Source organism: Amphiura filiformis, chromosome 1, assembly GCF_039555335.1.
Source record: "Amphiura filiformis chromosome 1, Afil_fr2py, whole genome shotgun sequence".
NCBI classification, from domain to species: domain Eukaryota; kingdom Metazoa; phylum Echinodermata; class Ophiuroidea; order Amphilepidida; family Amphiuridae; genus Amphiura; species Amphiura filiformis.
The window spans coordinates 96,951,131-96,971,447 of NC_092628.1; the positions used below are offsets into that span (position 1 = coordinate 96,951,131).

Sequence of the window (20,317 nt, forward strand, 5' to 3'; positions counted from 1 at the left end):
AGTTAATTAAAAACCAGAATGTAATGAAATGTAAATTTTGATATTTTGAACAGAGAAATAATGGGTAATAATATTATTAATAATATATTATGTGTATTTTGTACATTTTAGCAAGCAAGCAAGCATCTTGATTGTATTGAATAATCTGTTATGTAAGTATGTAAGGATATAGATTGGGTATGAATGTATGTTTGTATGTGTGTGCCTGAATGGAATGCAGAAATAAAACATTTGCAGCCACAAAATAATCGATTTGTGTGTGTAGTCTGATTTTTGCTTTACTTCCATTGAACTTGATTGATATCCACAACTCTGCTAGTGTTTAACAAATTTATAAAAAATACTACATGGTTTGAAGGGAAAACTATTTTTCCTGAGGAACTGGCTACAGGCCTATCACCCCGAACCCAAAGGGTGAGGGATGGTAGGCCTATTGCCAGTAGAGGGTAAATTAGTTACCCTGTGTCCCTGAAAAAAAAAGTGCAGTGATTTAGAGTGCACTAAGTACAGGCACAGCGCCAGAGACATTGATCCACAAGCCTCGTCACACTTAACAGTACCATGTAGCAATACATAAACACCTGAAATAAAGAAAGTCTGCACTTATGTAATCTGTCCTATACCAAAACTTACTATGACAATTTGATTGATAAGGTCATGTGCAGAACCTTGTTAGGTCCAATTTGATACAAAATTTGCTACCAAACGCTTTTCAAGGGGTGGGGTATGAACGTTTGTATGTTTGTTTGTTTTATTTCTTCTTTTGCCTGGGTTACTCATTCAGTGGATGTTTTAAGGTATCCTCTGTTCTTCCATGAGGCCCAGGGGTCACATTAAAATATACATCAAAATACACATTAAAATATACATCAACATACATAAAAATAATTTAACAAAATATTTAAATACATAGGATCCATAAATATATCGTTATGAACACGGCAGAGTGCCGAATACGCAAAAATGCTGTTCTGAGTAAACAGCGTTTGAAAATATTGGTACTATTCCATTGTTCCTTCTAAAAATTTAGAACATTCGTGAGCACTCATTTGAAATGTATATTATAGAAGTGAATCTACACAAATTATTTACAATACGTGCATATTCTAAAACAATCGACATATCCCTCAAAACGCGTTTTAACAGCTATTCGGCTTTATGCTAGTAGCCAAAATGTCTCTACCATTGCGCAGAGAGAGGTCGAATACGCATTCAACTACGTGTAAACCATAGCACGCATTCTTGATTTGGGACTTTTGTGTATAAATTACTGGTTGTCTTAAGGCTATGTAGACTTAACTTGCTATAAAAGTTATAAATAGTAATCCCTGTAATATTTAGCAAAAACTCGAGGATTGTAAAGCAGAAATAACAATAGGGGAGAGTGGGGTAAGTTGAGCCACTTTTTACATTTACTTTCACTACGCTCAAATAAATAAAGCAGGACCCAAATACAGTGTTACAAATGAAACATATGTATGTTTACTTGCTTATGATACCACAAAATTGTAATCAATATTTTGCACTTTCGCACAGTGAGACGCCAAAAATCATTTGCAAATTGGCTCAACTTACCCCAACAGTGGGGTACGTTGAGCCAGTCGCTGGGGCAAGTTGATCCACCATAGAAATGCACGGTATATGCCATAGCTGTGAAATTCAATTTTGCCTTTTTTTAAATTGTTGTTTTCCGGTCTTTATTTCGAAAAAATAGTTTGATATAGAAGTAGTTTGATCTAAATATTGCATACAAGTAATTTCTGACAAGATTTTACTTTGAATAAAAAAAAATCGGGAAATTTCTGCAGGTTTTTCCTATGCTCAACTTGCCCCATGGCCTGTGGCTCAACTTACCCCATGTGACCCTTTTTGTCAACAACCAAGCCTCCCGCCTGACTAAAACATGTTACAGTTGTAAATAGTTTTCTAAAATAGTGTTCATATAGGCCCCCTATCACATCCTCAATACCCAGAATGCTATCATTTTAGCCTTTTTCTTTCTGTGTGAAAAACGAAAAAAATTGGTTTTTGCCAAAAGTTGAACAAAAGTGCGAAAAATAAACTTTCTAATGCAGCTTTCTTACCCTATGTGCAAGTGATTCCATATTACCCTTGAGAAGCCTCTGTTATGTCATATACAAATAAGTGGAACTGCAAAGTAAGATAAGTTTTAATTTTCTTTCTAGAGGGGTGGCTCAACTTACCCCCTGGCTCAACTTACCCCACTCTCCCCTACTGGCCTATATTTTGCGTATGATTTTCCAGGATTTTCCAATTTCACGGGGGCGTACTCACATTGTTAAACCACAACAATATCATGTGGGGAATGTTTGTACTTATTTTTGGTATCACTAGAGGATACCTACAGCTATACGTTGGTATCAAATATATCAGTATAGGACATGTAATATAGAAAATTCGGGGTTTCCCGCTATACAATACTATAGATCAACCTGATTTGTACAGCTAAGTATCGATTAGTCTCTCTGCGAATTCATTTATCGCACTTAGGCGCGATTCGTCCAAATCAAAATTTCAATAACTACGTCAAGGAGTAAGATTTACCATTAATTTTTGGTGGAAATAAAAGACGGCCTGAAACTTAATCATAAGCATACAAAAACTCAATTTGCTCAAAATTCTCGATTCGTCACTCTGCCGAATTCATAACGATATATAGGCATACAAAATCATGAACTTAAAATGGGCAAACTAACCCATATTTACAATTTTAAAATAAATAACCAACACAGCTCATCAAATTTAAATACAAAGCACTTTTAGCAAAATTATAAAATTCAAAATTCAGAAATTGCAAGCAAAAACCCAAACAAAACTTGGGGAATTTTTCAACAAAAGAAAAGATTTCAGAATTTCCAAAATACTGCATAAAAGGCATGTTTTTGAAACAAATAATCAAACAGTTTAAAGATTTGAGACAGCATAGTATTTATATAACAAGAAAATTCATTTTCAAATTCATACATAGCACTTTTATCAAAGTAAACTTTATAAATCTGATAATTTTTACTTTAAGGCCAGTGTAATGGGACCTTTTCGAGCATCATTATTTCTGAATTGTATGTCAAAAGTATATAAAACTATACATTTTTGGAAAGGAAATGAGTCAAGGAATCCCATGGTGACGTCAGATTTGTTCAAAAATCTCGAGTTTTTGAAAAAATCACAAAAATTCACTTTTTTACCCCAATTTTTTTGTGACAACTTAGAAAAAAATCTGTTCGGAGTAAAACAAATTCAGTTAGCTTTTCATAAAGAAGAGACATGAACTTAGGGAAGGTTTTTATATTTTTTGAAATTGTCTCTTTTTTCAAATATTGAAAAAACATGTGAAAAAAGCAATTTTGTCACTCTATTAAGCTAAAATTGCACAGAATGGTGTATATTTTTTTTTGTTTAAAACAAATATTTTGAAAAATGAGAAAACCTTCCCTAGGCTTTGATGTACTCTAAACGATAGTGCAAAAAGTTTACCTTTTGCTTGCATATTTTTCGAGTTATCTTGTCACAAAAATCGTGTAATATTGTCAAAAGTGAACTCTGAGAAATCGATGTTTTAGTAAAAAAAGTGTCAAAATTATGCACAAAACGTCCTTGTATTTTAAAACGGTAAGACTTTCACGCTTGTAAAAGCTGTATCTGGTGCATGGTCTAAATATGCATCTTTTGCACCAATAAATCTATAATGTCTGCTTTCAGTGCACCAAAATTCAAAATAATTAAAAAATATAAGTGGCATTTTGACTGCAAATTTTTGTTTTGTTTACACCACATTTGCTGGCGTGAACAACAAACCGAATGCGCCTAGACTGCGTTGGACATACACGCAGAGTTGCGCCGCGTCACGCTAAGCGAATCGCGGGCGTTGTAAGACCAAAAAAAAAAGGTTCGTCTCAAAGCTTGCGCGCGCGTTTGTAAAATCCCACGATTTGGTAAACCACGCAGACGCGCCGGACGCGAGTTGTTAATCGGTGATGAACAACGGTGAAACATGTTTGAATCCCTTTCAACAACGAAACAAGCTAAAGATGTCTAATTCCCAGTGATTCTTTCATTCTGAATGTCTATTTGTCATTGCCACTCAACCTTACAAGAAGATCGCGGTATTTCTTTGTTGATATCAGCAATAAAACTAAAGAATAAAGCGGTAATATTTAGCTGCTTCCGCCAACATAAGTGAGTTTATGTTTACGCGTACGTTCCAGGCATGACGGATTTTACGCGCTCATGCGTAACGCGTATGCGTAAGCTTGCGTTCGCGTATACGCTATATGCTTACTGCAAAAGTGTGTGTTCATCACGGATTAACAACGGTTGGCTCCTGTACAAAAGTATAGGAAGAGTTGAATGTGTGGTTTATTTAATGTTAATTGGAAACGCATGGATGAGAGATGAGAATGAAGCGCCACTGTGTGGCCGTGGTAAACACCAATGTTGGACATTTATTTTAATGTATTTGAACAAACAGCTACAAACCAGCAGGACTCAAATTATGACACTTATGTTTCTCTTTTGTTTTAATCTTTATGAACAGTGTCATTATTATGTTTTTAATTGTTTTAATAAAATCTGAAAACATGCTTCCACAAATCTGTTTTTAATTGCCATGCCATCTTAAATGGTAGGAAGCAACTTGTTAATACCCAGTTAAAAGTTAAACAGTTCTAGAGTGTGGGTATTATGGTTTTAATTTGGCTAGCATGGGTAAGGCTGTTTAAACTTGAACTTGGATTTTATTTTTACTGGATTTTCGATATCATAACAAGTTGCTTTTTAGCATTGTTCTTTCGATGTGCTAAACCTTCCTTCTCATCATTCATCCATGCGTTTCAAATTAACAATAGAATAAACCGCGCATTGTGCCGGCACTAAATGACAGGATCAGTCCACCATCACTTTGCTCATTTATTAGTTTGGTCACCACCCTAACAGTTTAGCTCATGATCACAAGATGTGGGTTTCAAACATCCTTGAGGCCTATGTGATGTGTCCTTGGGCAAGATACTTGATTAGATGAGATGAGAGACTTCAGTGGGGATGAAGTCAAAGCTTGATCCCTTGACATCACAGTTGCTGTTCTTTTGGTATGAACTGAACTAAACTCCTCAACAAAAGTTTGGAAAGTTTTTTCAAGCATCTATATCTCAGATTATTTGTGACATGTTCATATTGTGTTGCATATCAATGGATAGCTACTTTATTCCCCTTTACAATGACACCACATTTGAAACAATCACCTTGTGAATGTAGTGGGGCCTCAAACCGAATGTACCAAATTGACTATTATTCTGTGCAGCAAGCTGCAATCCCATATTTCCCCAATCTGGGACCTAATACAATCCTCCAAGATGACAACGCTCGCCCCCACAGAGCCAGGATAGTCAACGGCTACCTACAGAATATGGGAGTAGAGAGAATGGAATGGCCTGCCATCAGCCCAGATCTCAACCCGATTGAACACTTGTGAGGCCAGCTTGGTCGTGCTGTACGTGCCAGAGTAGCCAATGCAACCACATTGAATGACCTGCGACAAATCCTGGTTGAAGAATGGAATGCCATTCTACAGCAATGTGTGACCAGGTTGGTGAGCAGCATGCATGGGAGGAGGTGCCTGGCTGTTGTGGTGGTGAATGATTTTCCACCTGCTATTGAGGTTGGTGACAAGTGTTGTTTGAGCACAGAATAATGGTCAATTTGGCACATTCTGTTTGAGACCCCACTACATTCACAAGAGGTATACTCAACCGTGAAAAGGGTGATTGTTTCAAATGTGGTGTCATTGTAAAGGGAAATAATGTAGCTATCCATTGATATGAAATACGATATGAACATGTCACAAAACTTTCCAAACTTTTGTTGAGGAGTATGTATTTTTAAGTTATGTTATAGAAAAGGACTTCACAAAAAGTAATGCAGCCATTTCAAATACCTCTTAAAGTATCGCATTCACAATATTTTGACATAAAATGTATGTGCATTTTGGTACCCTTTTCACCCAATTTCGTACAATATTAACAACACAGCAGGATTTTAAAAGAAAAAAAGAACACCCAGAATTTGAGAGTTGCAGTAAATTATATTGATTTGAATTCAGCAGGATGGCAAGTTTTACATGCTACAATACTTGTTTAATAACCATTGATCGCCATATGTGCAACTTTCAGGGCTTTTCTTTCAAAATACTGATAATGTTGTTAATATCGAACAAAATTGAGCAAATATGGTACCAACATATGCGTACCACTATTCTATTTATGTTAAGATATTGTGAATATGATTAATAGACACTATAGGCGTATTTTTATCTTTTGTGAACTCCTCATCAAGATCAAACCTAGAGTAAAATTTTACATCAAATAATTTTCCCCATGTGTACTTTCCCTTGTCAATAATTTCACAATTGTCATTGCTCGAGCAAGGGTGTGCTCCAGCTTGAAGTTGATATCCAAGTTTTATTGTCTGCACATGTAAAGAAAAGACGTCATCAAATTGTATTTATTTTGTCTAGTTTTATTTGTTTTGTCTAGTTTTATTCTACTTGACTATAATACACATGCAATTTTGGGGTATTTTGATGCCCCAATCAAACATGATGGAATACTTGCATTTGCATAGTAAAACAGCTTGCATACACTTTTTGAATTTGGAATATTGACTGTTTCATTCTTGACAACAAAGAATTGTACGAAAATACCAAATCGTGAATCCTTTTCCAGATTCGAATAATCAATGATCTGCATCAAGTGCTGAGCATGGGGCATCTATTGCCATGAATGTTCAAATAGGTTGTTTGATTCTGTGGAATGGATTAAAAAGAGCTGATTTTCAAATTGTTATAATTCAAGAATGGAATGGTCAATTGCCAAAAAGTATATTAATATGATATACTTGTTTATTCCTCAACAACAAACTATTTACTTGTTTGGCTTGAGCATTAAAATACCACAAATAAAAGTTTCTGATGGTACAGTTCTTTCAGGGACATCCTGTACAAAGTCATTTCAGACCTGTGACACTCATATTCACTCCCTGTACAATCAGTGAAGTCACTTCATTGTACGAATCATTAGGGAGGTTTTTACCTTAAAATTTACATACATATGCAGATGGCAATTCAGTATCGAAGTTACGTAATGTTACTATGTCAACGGGATCACGCTCTAGAGTAATGAACCACGATCGAAATGATCACCACATAAAGTATATGGCACTCGAAGGCATACCAAAGTAGCGTGATCCGGTAACCAAGAGAATTACGTAACCACTTCGATGCTGAATACTGTGAGTACTGTTTCAATCGTAGAACACACCTACCCCATGATTTTTGATTGACAGTTGCCAGGCTTGGGTCATTAATCTCTCACTATTGCTGCAGTATGCAAATATTGTTGTCTTCACACATAACATAAATTTTAGGCTAGAAACATCCCAAATTATGCGTATTATGTTAAACCAATGAAGGATCAAGCCTATTCATGAAATCAGTAACAGACTTTATTTGATCAAACCAGTGGCTTATCCTACAGTGGCTTATTACTCCACAATCCTTGGCCATCTCTCATTGTCATTTTTTATAGTCTTAATATCTGGACTTTTTTCTGGTTTCCACATATAAAATAATTTTCAAAATTGTTTGTATCAAATATCAGTGATGTACCAACCAGAGGCAATTTAGTCAGCAAGAGAAATATTGCCCCCTTATTCAAAATAGATGGGACAAAATCAACCTGTTATGGTGTCACTAACTGGTAACACAATGTTATTAAAGGTTAAACGATTTCTTTTTTTCAAACCCATATCAGCAGTGTGAAAACTAATACTGTTCTTTATGTTGATGTTGTAAGAGATTCAAACACTGGCACTGTTAGTACAACATGTGTTGCATTTCTTGGCTTATATTTCAATGTGGAAAAACTAACAAATAGTGCAAAATTTGAATCCCTTGACACATTCTATCTGATGTTATGAATTATTATAAGAATGTTGGCAAGAAGCTGTCAAACTGGCTGTTATGTTTAAGCACCACCAAAAGACCAACATTGAAATTCATTTATGGGCCAACAAATGGACCAAATAATTGTGAATAATGTCATTATGATCAGCATAGTTGACAAGCACACACATACCTTGGGTAAAAACAATTTTGATTATTATTTTAAGATGGTGTTTTGTTGAACTACCTAATTTGACTACTTTAAATATACATTGTTTATCCTATACATATAATTTACAATGGTTGCACTAATTGCAATAGCGTAACACACATAATCATAATTATCAATAACATTAATAATAACAATATAAATGTTTTATGTACAAAATATGATACAAAAAATTACATGAATTTGATGTATAAACCATGCGACCTGAAAAAAGAATGCAGTTCGCCAGACTATCGGCCACAAGTTTATCTGAAATGTTTGGAAAGAAAATTAATTAGAAAGCTGAATTTATACTTCCATAACTGGGTGACAAGCAATTGGATTTTTACTGAGGTAGTATGCTTTTTGTTGCGCACTACCTCACTGGTCAAAAACCAATTGTTTGTCACTCAGCAATGAAGTATAAATTCAGTTTAACCTGGCCCTGACCTTATGAATCTTTGCATATGTCGGATGCATGTTGATTTCAATCAATCAATCAATCAAAATGATAATATTTGACTAATCTTCCTTTAATATAGGATCAGATAACAAACTGCAAAAACACAGCAAGCAATATTCTCCTGGCTGGGGAGAGAGGGGGAAGGAAGGAAGGAGTAGGGAGGATGAGGTGTACACATACATGGTGATGGAGAAGAAGCAGGTGTGTACATCATTCTTCCAGCAGTGTGAGTAAGATAAACTCAACAAAGTAATATAAGAACAAGAGCAGGACAATTTGATCAAAATGTGCGATTGAGAAGGGGTCACCATTACCAAGGATTTGAGAATAAAAACAGGTAATCCTAACCTGGTCAAAATCTTGCGGATGGACATAAACAGAGAAGGAATACACTATTGTGTTAGCTGGTGACCAAAACAACTATGGAGTTCTGGACTATGTACTCATCAATCCATCTCAATGCACTTGAAGGACACACAGGCACCATAAAAGAGAATTCAAAGATTGACAGCTCAGAAAACCTACCATGTGTGTCTGCCATTATTGCACATTCCAAAAGTATACCAGATGCTATTATGCAATACACCTGATTAAAGAACCAATTCAGTATAGAAACAAGTAGGTCATACATGGTAAAGGAGTTATAGTAAGGTCTGGGAAATGTTTTTCCTAACAAGATGACCCAACTTCCTGCAATGATAACAAATTGAATTTCCCACAATTTCTTGTGTATTTCAGTATATGATAAAATTTCCCTGAAATACCAAATTTTCAAAGGATTTGTTAACAAATCTAGAGTGAGTCAGACTATTATTATTACATGAATTGAATACAATGGCCTGGTTCAAATGTTTGGTAACATAGTTCATGAAGGCAATAGAACCAAATTTCTTGTTTCATCTTTCAACCATTGATGTTTGGTCAATCGCTATTATTTACGAAATCAATTAATTGACTATAAATCTTTGCATGTAATGATATTGACCAATACAAATTTACCATTAAGTCCAACTAATTAGTTGATTGTTCATTAATAACAAGCATCGAAGCAGCATTGACGGTCGATCCAAAGTTCAATTAAATTTGGTTCTGATGCCTAAATAACAAAACTTTTCACAATTTATTCCATATTCCACAGAATTGCTATCGAGCAAATCCAGGTTCACAAAGTGACCTGTAAATCAAATTCAGAATTTACCAGTGGGAGTTACATACGGCTATGCATAATTTATTCAGTATTCATTTTTTCACAATTGGGCTGATGAGCACTTTTGAGCTTTTCAATGAAATCTGTATAGCAAGTTTGGAACTTACCCAAATATGTTATAAAACCCTGCAATTCAAAAAATTTGAACCAAGCTAATGAGTGCATGAAAATGTCTTTCAGAAATATAAAGTGGCTGCTGAAGGCATTACACTAGCTTCCACAGAAGAACGACACTGTATTGCTCTGATCATGCGCTCTCCCTGTTAATGAGCGACATTTGTCACACTTCATGAGAGCCGAATGCAGCTTTGATACATCAATCGGCCAATCAGATTACCAGTCTTTTGTTATGATTGTGTGACGATTGTAATTCGATTGAATGGCCCAATTAGATTCCCACTTCTGTGTTTACACTGTGTATGCGTACCACATGCGAGAGAGTGTCATTATTCTCTGGAAACCAGTGTAATGTGAAGGATAAGTATAACTCTATTGATCCACATGTTGCAAATGGATCATAACATCATGCTTCTTTATACACGGCATGCCTTAAAGCCATATCATACTACGTAATCGCAAGGAGCGTAGGTTTTTTGTTATGTAACTTTTGTGGCTTATCGGAAAAGTAATTGCCAATATCGGATCAATAAGTCATAACCAGTTGATTTGAAAGCAACTTTGTCGCTACCTCCCTGTAACAAGGCGGTTCTCGAACCACGCAGGTCTCGTCTGCTTTCGCAACCGCCTGCTTTTGCGAAGACAAAAATCACAATTTTGATCTTCAAATCAGTCACACGCTGCAATTGCTAGTATGATATGGGTATAAAGGTTTCCTTAGAAAGTTAGTACTAGCCAGTCCAGAAGGTAAACAACACAAATTATAATGAAATACTACACAAAATGAGCTCCCTGTCAAGACTTCATTGAGGGATTATACAGCTTACTGAATAAAGCTGCAAAATCACTCAATCAAGTCTTGGCCATAGGATAATTCTGTGTACGAATTACATGAAGGAAGAACCACCTTATACCTAAATTGTTAAATTGCTATCAGGGGCAACCAGATATTTTACAAGTTTACCTGTCCAACAGTAAAGTTACAATTACTGGGTATTGGGCTGGTTTTAATGTACATCCCTGCCTTTGTAAACACTGAATTTCTTCAAAGACCTAAATGAGATGACAAATAATTGAGTTGTATCCTCAGTATGAAATATATCGTCCAGAAATTACATTCTTTACTATACAGAGAGCTTGAAATTGTAGAGGAAAATATAAAGTCATCAACATATGGCATTACAATTATACACCTGTACATGTATACAATTCAAACCAGAAGTGCATTTCACTCAACTTAAAGATGTATTAGAAGTCCTTTAACCAATAACCCATTGTAACTCTAACACACAGGTTCTCAATTATTTGCTGGCGGGCCACAGAGCACCGAAATCATTTCAAAGATTTGTGTTTGAGCGCCAAATTCACCTTGGTTTACTATGTTTACTGTACAATTCAGAGCTGTTCAACGGCCAACCAAAATTGGTTGATGGGCCTGGCCTGGCCCGCAGGCTGCCATTTGAGAACCAGGGGACTTACGATGGGTTTAGGACTTACAATTAATCACAAATGCTAGTGAAAAACACTCATGGAATGACAAAACCCACTGTTATTGTAAACCTCTACTTTTACACCATTGCACAGATACCTTCAAGATATTAGCATTTCCTTCAAAATCTATGACATTTTTGTGTCATTGAATCAAGGCATAACAATTGACAATGTCATTCAAACTACAGTGTGTATGCAATGCATTACATTTAATGGGTAATATTAAACATACTTATCCTAACATGTTGAGAAGAAAATCATCAGCAAATTTTACAGGACTGGTGTTGAAATTTCTCAAAGTTTCATAGTTATAAAATTGATATCACTTCCTGTATCATTTTGTACTATTTCTCCATACATTAGATTAGGCATGAAACTCATTCTTCTGATGTGAATTTTGCTATACCACTTTATCTGTACACTTTCTGCAATTTGAACCAGTTCAAGTCTCTCCTCTAGGTTGTAGCTGGGTATGACCATACGTTGCAAAATGGCAAGATATCATGAATTGTTCCATGCAAACAAATTGAAAGCATCGTCAGTCTGCATGTATAGTCTTTAGCCACACAATTCATCCATCTATAAACAATATATGTGACCCATCTCATCAATACACAGAATTGTATCCAAACAATGTAAACTTTCTTAACCAAGTTATAGAACTGCAAATATAGTTCACTTTCTTAACAAATTGAACTGCTTTTTTGTTTTAAAAGTAATCTTACACGTTGGTGTGAGATGTAGAATATTTATTTTATGTGAAAAATACTGAACAATTCCTAAAATAAATTCTTAATTTTGTAAACATATTTTCTTTAAATCTGATACATAATTTGTATCCATATTTTTTTCATAATTTCTTTTCTTATCTTTATTTTCTTTAAATCTGGTTTTGCAACAACTGCTGTGTTTTGATGTGATAAAATCACATAACATTATTGAGTTAAAGTCGTATTTGCTTGGCCTCTGCAGGTGTGGATTCAACCGGACAGTATGGACACTTCACTCTGAAAAGTAACACACAATTAGAGGTTATGAAAGTCATGTGATTGAACACGATATACCAATGACGTAGAAAAACATAGATCGCTGAGCTCGAACTGGTACGTTGCCGTTTCATTGACAATCACACACTGAATACGGCATTATGAAATGAAGGACCTAACAAAATCAGCATCAAATGCAACTAAAATGGGAACTAAATTTACTCTAGCATGTATGGATTAATAAAATTAAATAAATTACTTGTTTTAGCATGTTCAACTTTACTGTGTACCATTTGTTTATCAAAAAATTGCTGAATAATAAAGGCAGGCACGCTCCTAAATCTAGTTCATTAAGCCCGTTGCCATGCGGACCCTAAACAACTCTACTACCATGACCACTGAAGGCGAAATTTCATAAAGTAGTAGAGTTGTTTAGCGTGGCAACACTGGTGATATACCAGATTCAGGCGTGCTTGCCTTTATAATTCAGCAATTTTTTTTTTTTTTTTAATGGTATACTGGGAAATTTAATGCGTTTTAATACATGATTTGTTCAACTTTGTGTATTTATACAGCACCCAAACCGGGACCCAAACCTGCTTCACAGATTCGGCGAGCAGGGCACTCTATCCTTTCTACCTCATTGCGATATACAGACATTTATAATATAATATACAAGAATAATTCTAAGATGTTTCCCTCTGAAAGTTGTTAAATTTCATATTAGCTCAGCATAATTAACCTTTTGTGGGCCCCTCAAGAACTAGGTCTAGTATTTTTAATTTGCCTGGTTGAAAACTGTTCTTATATGCTGTACACCATATAAGATAAGGTAACAGCTTTTATTTGAGACCAAAATTACCTATTAATCATAATAATCATCTTCTGTCTTTTTGTGTTTGTTTGTAACAATAAGTCGACAAATATCATGTCCGTATTTGAAGAAATAAATTAACATATTTTTTTATTTCTTAATGAGAAAGACCTTGTCCTCACATCAAGATGTCATGGTTTTAAAAATAAAACTTCACAAGGTGTTTCCTGAAAAACTGCTTGGAACTGGAAAAATTGCTGAAAACAAACATATCGGCACCATACTGTCTAATCATGCTGCCAAGTCTTTGCACTCAAAAACATGATAACAAATCTCAAAACCGAGGGACTGTTTGTTTCATGAACTAATCACTTAAAACTTTATATTGAAGAATTCAGAGGTAGGCACTTACTTATTGCCGGTGATGAGTTTATTGAGTGAGTCTTTTGAGATGGCATGACCGCAAGCTAATCTCATCGGTGGGTTGGAATCAGATGTCTGTTGTCTTAAGATTGGACAGGCAAAGATGGAGTGGTATCTTCTATTCATGCCCAAGTCAACCTCAATCTGGGGAGAAAGAAGAATGAAAACATTGAACAATGAGTCCGTTCAAGTATTGGTATTTTCCTCGTTAAATCATAAAACTTTCCATAATTTATTCCAGTTTCCACAAAAAAGCTATCAAGCACCTCTGTGAGTCTCTATTAATCATATTTCAAAGTTTACAAAACTTCAAAATCTTAACACTGATAAACTTGGAATCAACATCATTTTGGAGAGGATCTATTAACGGAATATTGACAAACCCTGTTTAACTCATTTCATTCAGTTTGTAAGACTATCACTTACCGGTAACTCATCCTTAGCTGTCCATACAACTGAACACTGTCTTTGTTGCATTACTTGACGGATATTTAACAATGCTGGCAGCGCTGTACAACCTGCTGATATACTGCAAGAAATAGTGACGGCAATATTGATTATGTGTACATATCAATTTCAAATTTATACCTTAATATTATTTTTAGAACAAATAGTGTTTAATTTCTTTCTCTTGTAACTGATATTCAAGTAATTGCTCATATGGGAAATGGTACATCTATCTAACAATTAAAGTCATTGGTGAGACAATTATGAGCACATTGATTGGCATGTGACATTTTGTTAAATGGGTATGCCAGACCTCATCAACAGGCCTAATGTGTGTTACTTTTGATCCTAGTTTTACAAATTTACTTTGGAGATTTATAATTAGTGTCAATTAAAAGTTAGTATTATAGGGCAAATGATGGTGGTATTTTAAAACTTGAAAAATTGCATTTATCAGCTTTTGCATCTGAACTCTTCACACTATGCTCTTCTCAAATCCCAAAGCCTGCAAGTACTGTTTAATATATATGCCCTACCTTACTGTCAGAGGACTTTCCACTGAGAGACCTAATAAAGCACAAGCATCCTGAGTAAATATGTCACAGATCTCCAGCCAGTTGATGGGATCCAATAAATGGCTATATGGTGTGTGGGCTAAGCCTTGTCTTATAAATAATAAACTACCCATCAGCACTTGTAACTCTGTCAAGAAAATAAATAAATAACATTGAAATGAAATAAGAGGATTTTTAAAAGTTAAAAACAGGTTATACTGCTTGGAAGAATCACTCTGAATTTTGCTTTTAAAACAGTAAACCTTAGGACCACTAAATGCCACATCAAAGTAAGTCCTATAAATTACTGCACAATGTCAGAAATGAATATGCAGGTTATTTTACAATACTAGAATGCCATGAAACTGAATAGTACAGCTTTGCTTGTAGCTTGTTCCTTAGGATGATAAACATGTGCTTTCCATACAAATAAAATATCATCCAAAGTTACTAACAACAGGATAGCATTTGGTGCAAGAGCAACTGTTGCATTTTATTTCATTGAGTGCCTTCTGAAGTATCAATGCTATTGTCAAAAGTTCAAGATGATGAAAGACTACCAACACCCTGCTGGTCATTATTTGGAGACTCAGTTCATTAAGAGTGGCATTAGGGGCTGTGGTCTTGAAAGTATTTCTGTTTTGGTTGCACAATCACAAACAGAGCAAAGTACTTAAATCTAGACTGATATCGTTAATGATGATAATGCTTTTTATTAGCCCCATCATGCTACATTTTCTGCTCTTTCTGTAATTCCCTACCTTTAGCGTGTTCCTGTGCGAAGGGTGCAAAATTTTTGGCATATAAAAGAGCTTCTTGTTGTCTGTCAACACCCCCTGTGATGAGTTCAATGAAGCGTAACCTGTGTAACCTGAACTCTAAGGAACTGTGTTGTGCCTGCAACTGCTCTCTGTGTACCACTGCCCATCTGCAAGTTAAAAAGGTATACTCAATATGAGAATATATACAATGTACAGTATGTGATGTGTAATGTGGAAACAGGAACCCTTATACAACTACTATTATAAGAATATCTGTATTCTCAAAGAACACACAGAGAGTCCTGAAACAGGAAGCCCCGCTTGCCCAGTTCTCCACAGAAGAACTGATAATACACCTGTTACTTTGATGACAGACAAAACAGAATTTACATGGATAAATTTTAACCTTGACTAATTCCCCAAGGAAAAGTGGGGCTTTCACTTTAAGGATCCATGCATTAATTTTTTTTTTTTAAATGGGATTCTTACAACACAGCACGGTATCTCGACATTCATGACACTGAACTGAAAATTGTCACTTGCTCCGTCTTTTAATTCATGGCGTTATGCCCCAGCTGAGCCCCTCACCTACACCTTTTCAGACTGTGCGGCCAATCCACTTCCACAAAACAAGGATCTTTTACATTTCAATTGACATGCTTTTAGCAGTATTATTATTTTGCAGAGCAGCATGGCCAAACTGAAGCTGATGAATGTTCTTTGTTCTTTCTCTCTCAGTGCAAAAATGTCAAACTTAGTCCTCAATTTGTTCGATTTTATTATATGTGCACCCAGTCTAAATTTTTAGGAATGTTGTTTATTACCTTAATGCTGGTTGTAACTCCTTGTGTTTGAGTGCTTCAAGGATTTGGTTGATTTCTATGAATGGCTCCTTTACCTCAGCTGGCATATCTAGTCTTGCTTCCTGTCAATCATACAATGGAAATAATGTAACAGAATCTATAATTCAACTTTGAAACTACTCAAGTGGTGAACGTTTTGATGGCAAAATATTATTGGTAGTAAAGGTTCAACGTTTTATAACCTGTACTGCATATAATTAGGCCTAAAAATGGTTTTTATTGACCTTAAAGCTCCAAAGTCAGGGTCGGTAATTAAATTTTGCCACATAAATTAATATTTTGCCACATAAAAAATGCAAGTTCTTGTTAGGTGAATACATAATGGGACATTCGCTTCTCTTTGATCTTCTGCAACTCTAAGGCACTTGACCTATATATTGCAGTGGCTCCAATTAAATGCAAAGCAACTCCATCCATAAACCATGAGTCACGTTTTAAACATTGGACAGACTTGGTAAGGTTCTATGTTACATGCATAATCTCTTAAATATACATGATGCAGAAATTAATTTGCTAAAACATGTGTACATTGCATGGTTACCAATGTTTAACAGCAGACCTCCACATGGTATGAAACTACGTACTAACAATTTACATATTAAGCACTTTGTAGGCCATTTGAAACAGTAAAGGGAAAATGAACGATAAAACTAAAATTGTATTTCGTATTCAAACAAAATTACAATTTTTGGGGGAATTGTGAAAAAATTAGCATTTGGATCCTTGGTTCCAAAAGAAAACTGTTTAGATTTTTCACATTACCCTCAAAACAACTGATGCACAGTGATCAACCTCAATATCCTGATCCTACACTCACCTGTGTTAGTTTCTCAGCAATGTCCAGCATCCCTTGTCTCAGAAAATGTTCACACACTACCTCATTCAACAGACGCATTCGTTCTGGTGTTTCAAAGGTTGGCTCACTGTTCAGATCTATCAGGTCACTTACAAAATTCTGTTAAAAAATGAATATGTTGATTACAATTATGTGATCCTATCAAGCTATTGGAAACAGTCTTAAATTTAGTTAAGTGCCAATTAATATCCAAACTTCTGCTTGGAATGTGCATTAATTATATATACATGTACAATGTAAGAACACTATGATCAAGGAATTCAAGTTGTTTTTTAGTAAATGTCAATTGATTAACAATTGTGTACATTTTGTAACTCCAATGCAACAAATCATTGCCTAGCACATACTCACTGCCAGGAACAAGAATTTCAATTACTTATTTCTCAACCGAAGGGCTAAGAGCAAAATTGTGAACTTGACTTGTTGGGAGACACCTTTCTTTTCCTTGTTCTTTTTCTTCAATTCTGTTTCTGTCTATTCTCCAGCTCTCCACAGGCCAGTATGTAAATAACAGGTTTGGCGATTTTTTTGATTTTTTTTTTAATCAAAAAAAAAATCGATTTATTTGATTTAAATCAGATTTTTTTTATTTAAATCGATTTTTTAAATTTTTTTAATCCCAAAAACTGCTATACCCCATGATAAAGTCATCACACCAACCCTGGTAAATAAGCTTTTTAGCTTGGCTAGAGCCTGGTCCCATCAGGGCCCACGCATATGTCCACCCAGACCAATTGGATACACAAACTATGATCTTATTGGGTTTAGTAAATATCATTCAATGATAAGACGATAACCAAATTAAATACCACATTAATGCTAGTATTGACAAATGCTTGATCATTTTACGGTAAAACAAACTGTGCGTTTTTGGACTGAATTTAAATGGAAATACTTCTTGTTAATATGCATTTTAACTGAATAATAAATATAAATGTCCTTGCTACTGTCCAAATTTTCGGGCACATTATAGTTGAAAGATATAGAGTAGTTCAGGTGATCGACTTGTGAATAAATATTTCTTTCACATTGCAAAACTGCTATTCTACTTTCAAAATTGTATGGCATTTTGTTTAAAATGTGTAGCCTTTTGATATACCGTATGCCATGCCAGCTAAAAATATGTCCTATATATTTGGTTCAATTTATAAATGGCAAAGAAAAATGACTCATAACAGAGTTTTTGAGCAGCATCTACACTAGTTGTAATTTGCATAATATGTGACCGGCGTTAAGCTTAAGTGAATTTTCTGTGGCGTAAGTTGGGACATGATTGATGTGAATTTATGCAAGCGTAAATTGGGACTTAACAAAAACCAAAAATATTTGTCTGTTATAAGTCAAATAAAGGACAGGACATGTAATAGTATGAGTGTACAGGCACTTACTTTATCTATGGCCCTGCCAACCTTAGACACAGAGCTGTGAATCTCCTTGTGTTCATTGCTGAGACGTGATGTAACTTCTTTGATTCTTTTTAAACTGGGAGTGAGTATCAGGTTGTGCACTGCATTCAGTTCACTTTCTGGTATTGCTGTGTACATGAGAGAAACAAAATCAGTTGGGATTAAGCATGAACAAAAAATATTCGGGAGGAGTCTATTTGCAATTTACCATTGTCAACTAGGACTAGTAATTTGAGTACATGACACAGTAAACCCCCACCCACCCGACCTTTTATTTCAGGCTCCTCTCCTACTCCTAAAACTTGAGACAGTGCTTACTAAGAATCGCAAAATTCACAGAGTAACGTCAGATATGGTTCGTAAACCACAGGTGTGCGAATATGCAGCGTAGCTCAGAAGCTGAATTTATACCATAACAACTCAAAAGCGATTCCCATGCATGCTCAGCGGTAACGCACATGGCACCGGGACGTGATGTGTGCAAAATTCCGATGGACGCGATAACCCGTTTTGTGATTGGTTGCATAAACCATTTTCCGTAATTGAAGCCAATCAATGCATGTGACAGCCTTCTTCAGTAGCGAAGTACGTAATAGCCCGATTGGTCTAAAAACAACTAGTGGACAGTTGCTAAGCCAGTCAGCATGCTCGATTCTTAACAACCACATTGAGGTTTAAATGGCATTTCCAGAGGTGATTTCCAGGTGTGATTCCCCCACAGACTACTAGAGACTACATCAACAGTCAAAGTCCCTGTGCATTGTACAATTGTATGCTGTGAATTCTCGCATATTATATTCATGAGGGCCGATCATTCGATTGTGGCATGTCTAACAAGAGAGTGCGTCTTAATTTTCTAACCATAGGAACTTTTTGGGAGGGAAGAGAATTTTCACCTAAGGCAAGCCCAAGGCTCGAACCCTCGTCGATCGTATCTCCCGGCCAGCAGCGCAACGCCTTAACCACTTGGCCATCTCACCCTTGCATCCTTGTATGTTATTTATACTTGAAGTTGTACTTGAAACTTAATCTAGTCTAATACTAACGCGTTTTGGGTCAAGCTGGGAGAAAAAAATCCTAGGTCGACCTAAAATATTGTATCGACGGTCCTTAATGTATAATAATTTTAGTCATGCATGCAGCCTTTGTGAATGTGAATGTAATGTCATAATCATTGCATTGATTGGCCATTGCATTGTTATGATTGTGAATCACGATGGGACGTTCAATCATGCAAATTGCAATTTATAATGTTGTCGATGACGATTGATAAATCCGAGGTAATTTTATTATATATTGCTATGCTTTTGTTACCGTGTTCAAGCTCCTCTTTGACGCTCCGTACACTCTCTATCAGCTCTTCAAATGTTTTATCAGCATGGCCTTTAATTCCGTCAAATTTACCAAGTACTTTGTCAATTTCCCTTTCAACACCAATACAAGAATCCATTTTGTTTTTTATTTGCTTACACCGGAAGTCTGCTGCCCTCATGGACTTATGGGCGCACACCACCAATAAAACATGGGCCTTCAAAAAGGCCTATGAATAAAGCGTCCCATTGAAACACACGTGAAAACTCGTTCTTTCTTTGCGCGAATTTTTTAGACCTTTTCGTCAACAAAAATAACAAATAACAAAAAATAAAAACAAAGAAAAAAAACCCACCAATTTGATTGCAAATTGTTGAAAATTTATTAGTGCAGGGGGCGGCGGCTTGGGTAATTTTTAGTATGTATTTGAATTTTATCCTAGGCCCTGGATCCTAG

The 20,317-nt window shown here is 35.5% G+C and overlaps 1 protein-coding gene across 1 annotated transcript; it reads right to left on the bottom strand.

Moving 5' to 3' along the window:
- Window positions 1–7,497: 7,497 nt before the first annotated feature.
- Window positions 7,498–20,035, bottom strand: LOC140159022 (E3 ubiquitin-protein ligase RMND5A-like). Its single transcript, XM_072182347.1, has 9 exons — window positions 19,865–20,035; window positions 18,533–18,678; window positions 17,106–17,243; window positions 16,250–16,350; window positions 15,426–15,592; window positions 14,647–14,812; window positions 14,090–14,192; window positions 13,653–13,807; window positions 7,498–12,447 (listed from the first exon to the last, which is right to left on the bottom strand). The coding sequence occupies exons 1-9, from the start codon at window positions 19,998–20,000 to the stop codon at window positions 12,384–12,386; spliced, it is 1,176 nt and encodes a 391-aa protein (XP_072038448.1). The 5' UTR covers window positions 20,001–20,035; the 3' UTR covers window positions 7,498–12,383.
- Between the last annotated feature and the right edge of the window lie 282 nt (window positions 20,036–20,317).

Bases quoted from the DNA above. Each gene is read 5' to 3' on its own strand.
- LOC140159022 (XM_072182347.1), bottom strand. From the start codon at position 20,000: ATGGATTCTTGTATTGGTGTTGAAAGGGAAATTGACAAAGTACTTGGT. The intron at 18,679-19,864 runs GTAACAAAAGCA...TCATGTACACAG, and splicing joins CAAAGAGGAGCTTGAACACG to CAATACCAGAAAGTGAACTG. The intron at 14,193-14,646 runs GTAGGGCATATA...TATTTCTTGCAG, and splicing joins GAAAGTCCTCTGACAGTAAG to TATATCAGCAGGTTGTACAG.